The following is a 4,907-nucleotide window of genomic DNA, read 5'->3' on the forward strand; positions in this document are numbered from 1 at the left end:
TGAACTTCATTGAGTGTTTTTGAATGACTCAGGAAATGAATCTCTTTATTCTCTCCCTCAGGATATTTTCTGTAAGAGGTGCTCATCATCTTTTGAGTGAAAAAAAGATCGAAGGATGAATGGATGGATGGATGGACAAATTAAATAAAGGACTGAAGATGTATAGACTCCAGTCAGCATCACGTAGGGAGAATAAACAAGCCTGTTCTCCTCTCCAGATCACTCTAATTCTGATGAGTTAACTCATAAATACAGGTTTCGGAACCAAATGGGAATGGGGATGACTCACAGCAATTTCTCATCACTCTGCAAACCAAGGCCCATGCCCTGCTATGGCCAGGAGTGTCATCTGGAAATATTCATGTAAACAAGCACCCCATTTTTTCTAGGAGGTGTTTTTTTTCCCCTCTCTTCTTTTTTTCCATTTCCTAGTTTCCCAACTTCATACTTAGCCCTTTGGAAATGCAAATATAGGCCTGGTGCAGTGGCTCTCGCCTATGCCTGTAATCTCAGCACTTAGGGAGGCTGAAGTGGGCAGATCATTTGAAGTCAGGAGTTCAAGACCAGCCTGGCCAACATGGTGAAACCCTGTTTTTACTAAAAGTAAAAAAAAAAAGCCAGGCATGGTTGTGGGCACCTGTAGTCCCAGATACTGGGGAGGCTGAGGCACAAGATTGGCTTGAACCTGGGAGGCAGAGGTTGCAGTGAGCCGAGATCGCGCTACTGCACTCCAGCCTGCACGACACAGCAAGACTCCGTCTCGAAAAAAGAAAATGCAAATATAACCTTTCACCTCCCCTTCACTAGATATTCCCTATAGGGCAAGTTTATCTCTCTGCTTCAAAATGATCCTCCAGAGTTGACTGGAGACCATTTGCAGACCAAAGCACGGTGTCCTCAAACTTTCACCTCCAGGGTTGCCTTGGAACTCCCACCCTCCAGGGGCTGCTTCAGGACTTTCATTCACCAGGAGGGCGTATCTAAAGCATGCCTGCTTGGCCACTTTTTCCATTTATTTTTGCCTAGGAAGGCCTTACTTAACTGTCCAGTAGATAAGGCACCACGATAACAGGTGGACCCTTGCTCACTTGCTCCCTTACCTTATAAAAGTGTCTGCTTTCTGCTCCCAAGGGGAAGCGGCACATTAAAAGGCGGGACATTGTGTGCCCCTCCTCCAAGCTAGCTTGGGAATACATTCATTTTATTTGTATCAGACCTCACTCTTGTTAATTGGACTTTGCATGCATTGAGCAACCAACCTGCATTTTCGGTTACATTCATGTTACACTTTGGTCATGATTTAGCTCTTTGGTCCCAGGGGCAAGCTTTGCTTGGTCAGTAGCATAGGGTGTTGGTATGTTTATTGGATGGATTCCATGGCCCAGACCGAGTAATGTGGTGGAAAGGAACAACAGGACAAGTGTTCTAGAAATTCTTGTCTGTGGGACTGACATGACATGTCTCTGCTTTCCCTATTAAATTTCCCAGGCTGAGGCATGAGATCTCCCAGAACCCTAAAGCCTGGAAGGGGTCAGGAAGCCAAGGCAGCAAGGCTAGTGGGCACTGCCAGGGAGAGTGAGCTACATCTGTCCCTTCAAACATCAGTTCCGCTTTCCAGGGCGATGGGAGCTGTGTAAACATGGAATTCCCACATCTCACAGATCCCTCCTGGGTGGAGGAGAAAAGAGAGAAAAGAGGCAGGAAATGTAGAAGGGCAGGAAAGTGGTGCATGTGTTCAAGTGGTGGTGAATAAAGGGGAGAACAGATAGCTCCCTTTCCAGTAAAATAAAAAGACAAGAATTTCACCTACCCCTGCTATTTTCTTCCCATTTCCCTTTCAGCTCAAAGAAAAGTGTGGAGCTGAGAAATGTTCCCTAGCCTGCACTTTGGCACCCAAGGGTTGCCTCTAGAGCAGGTGAAACCTCTGCCTGGTCTTCATCTGCCCTTCATTTCATATGAAAGATAAATGCGTGTTTGCAGAAGGAAGCCCAGAGGCTTGGGGAACATCTTCACTCCACAGAGGCAGGGAGCGGTGGCTCCACCAGCTTCTCCTTGGTTGGTCACTGGGCCCAGGGGAACTCCAGGCCACTGGGAAGCTGGTTGTGGATACTGGCTGTTGGGTGGCCACAGTGAGCCATGCTCAGCTAAAGATTCCACCAGGAACCCCAATTAAGAACCCGGCCCCTCTCCCTCAGCCTCCATTGAACGATGCTCTGTGGCCAAGCAGGTACCAAAGAATAAATGTACTGTATTAACATGAAGACTAATGACAGACGCACTGCAGTAGTAAGCACATCATAGATACATAGAATATTCTCTATATAGTCTGAATATGGATATAAAATAAGTTATACTCATTTTGTTTTCCATCACAGTAGGAGCATAACATACAAAGTGACTGGTTCAGTGGCCATGAAGCAAGCCAGGGGAGAGAACACAGAGAATGTAGGGCATTGAGCGTGGTGTGGATTTTCCAAGGACTCTGCAGAGTCCCTGAGGACCCAAGACCCCAGACCTCTCAAGTTAGCCTTCTAAGAATTAGCATGAGGTCCCACTTGACAAAAGAGATGGTATGGTAGCTGCATCTAAGCTGGGATGATTCAGACAACTGGGTGGGAGGCAGAGCAGGGACAGGCATGAACAGCACCGAGCAGGCCAGCCCACTCTCCTGCTGGTGCTGTTGGACATCTGTGAGGCTGGAAATACGGGGCGCAGAGCCAGAAGGCACGGTTTGCTTCTGTGACATGACAGATGGCCAGACTGATGGCCCACCAAATGCTGGCTGGCCCTCCTGCCTTGCCAGCCTGTCCTAGGAGGCTGCAGGGGGCCTGCATGCTTGGCTTGTTCTCCATGGTTCGTCATTGGGTATCAATGCTGGGATTCTGAATACATCATAGTGCAGGGAAGCATCTGAGGGTCTGAGGCCCCAGCTTTGAATCCTCTCTCCATCACATGTGACTTCTGAGTCCGAGAAGGTTGCCTAAACCCTTCTGAGACTACTCAGCCTCCTCATCTGCAAAATGGGAAGGCTAATGCATACTTACCTGGGGCATCAGGGAGGGCCACATATCATAATGTATATAAAGTGCCTAACATAGCTCCTGGCACGCAGTGGGGGCTGGGTAAATGTGAGTCAAGTATGAACATCTAAACACCATAGACCAGGTGGAAAGAACATCTAACAAAATCCATGGACTAAAACCACTTTGCCAGGTTTTCAGTGGATTATAGGACAGCTTCCTTGCGCTATGAATTTTTTTCTCTTCTCTCTCCCCCTCTGGGATTCTTTAAAATGAACCGGCAGAGTTCAAAACAAGGTTTTGCTGAAGAAGACAGAGGCTTAGATAAGGAAAGAACAGAGTTCCTGGGATGACATCTCTAGAAGATTCTTCCTTTCTCACCTCTTCTCCCTGCGGCTGCCTCCCAGCCCTCAGATCTCCTAGCTCCTGAATGGATTTCTTATTATGAAGCCAAAGCAGGTAGGGGAAGCACAGAAAAAAAAGTGAATTGTCTACTAAATGAAAAGTCTTTTCCATCTGCCCAGAGCCCGGGTGTGGAGGCACTGGGGAATCTGAAGGTGGGTGGGCCATCTGTGGGCAAGTGAATATCCTCAGGTCTCTGGGGAGTGGATGATGAGAGGGGAGGAGGGATGGAGACTTAGGCTTAGACTCTGGGGCCTGGGAGTGCTCCTTTCCTTCTACTGATCCCGAGAACTTAGAGATGTACCCAAACAAGTATGAGCTGCAAACATGGGCATCATGGTCATCTCTTACCTACAGTGCAATGTCAAGATCTGTGCATGTGTGTGTGTGTGTGTGTGTGTGTGTGTGCGCGCGTGCGCGTGCGTGTGTGTGTGTGTGTGTAGTCACTGCTCTCATCTCCTCCTCTAACACCTGCCTGTCTGAATGCCCCTCCACCCCCATCACTCAGCAACTTTCCTCTTGGACGGGGGCAAGAGGTGGGCAGGCAGCTCATTGGGCAGCTCGTGCCCCTCCAGCTTGACTTTGATAAGGTGGTTGGCCAGCGCAAACTCCTCATCATCCAGCATGCCATCCTTGTCAATGTCGGCCAGCTTCCAGATCTTGCCCAGCACACTGTTGGGCAGCTTGGAGCGCACCATCTCCTTCTTGGCATTAGCGCCTGTGATCTTGCCATCCACTGGTGACAGGGTGTAGAAGATCTCGTCGTACATGGGCTTATCCCTGGCCACCACCCACTCAGCATCGTCAATACCTTCTCCAGCCCCCTCCCCATAGCCATGCCCAAAAGGGCCGTGCAGGGTGCCCTCGAATGCTCCACCCTTCACCATCTGGATGGGCTGCTGTGACTCCTCCTGGCGCACCAGCACCATGAGTTGAGCAATGTCGTAGGCCAGCATGTCATCTACTACCTCCAGCAGCTTGATCTTCAGCGGCTGGAACTTGCTAAAGTCCTGGGCCTGCAGCTGGTCCTGGGAAGAAGGGGAGAGAAGATGAAGATAGGATACAGTGAAAGGGGAGAGCCCTCCATTTGTCATGTGCCTCCTATGAACACTAGAATGTTCACAACTGATCCCTTTCCACAATGAAAGACGTGTGACTTAGAGGGTCAGCTGATGGACATGACATGGTAATCAAAGGTATAAGAGGGGAGGGGAATGAAGGCCCACTGGGCTGATGATGGGATTTTTCAGGAGGAATTAGAAGAGTTGTAGGGGCTGGGAAGAAAGAGAAATTTAACAAGTATTGCCTTGACCTATTTATTTCAATCCCTTTTAATTTCATTCCAGAGAGGAAAACATACATATCTCTTTAAGTCAGTTTTGGCTATTGAATCTTGTCTCTTGAATGCTGTACCCCCTGATACTAGGTCATATGGGCCTCTACTTTTTTTTTAATTCTATTTTATTTATTATTGCTTTTTTTTTT

General features: G+C 48.4%; 1 protein-coding gene across 1 annotated transcript in view; it reads right to left on the reverse strand.

The window, feature by feature from the left end:
- Nucleotides 1-1,187: 1,187 nt before the first annotated feature.
- EHD3 (EH domain containing 3) overlaps nucleotides 1,188-4,907 on the reverse strand; it is a 37,980-nt gene continuing 34,260 nt past the window's right edge. The window contains exon 6 of the mRNA XM_017501938.2: nucleotides 1,188-4,450. Coding sequence (XP_017357427.1) covers nucleotides 3,923-4,450 — 528 coding nt within the window. The 3' untranslated portion in view covers nucleotides 1,188-3,922. The remainder of the gene's footprint in view (nucleotides 4,451-4,907) is intronic.

Source organism: Cebus imitator, unplaced genomic scaffold (assembly GCF_001604975.1).
Source record: "Cebus imitator isolate Cc_AM_T3 unplaced genomic scaffold, Cebus_imitator-1.0 Scaffold286, whole genome shotgun sequence".
Lineage (NCBI taxonomy): Eukaryota > Metazoa > Chordata > Mammalia > Primates > Cebidae > Cebus > Cebus imitator.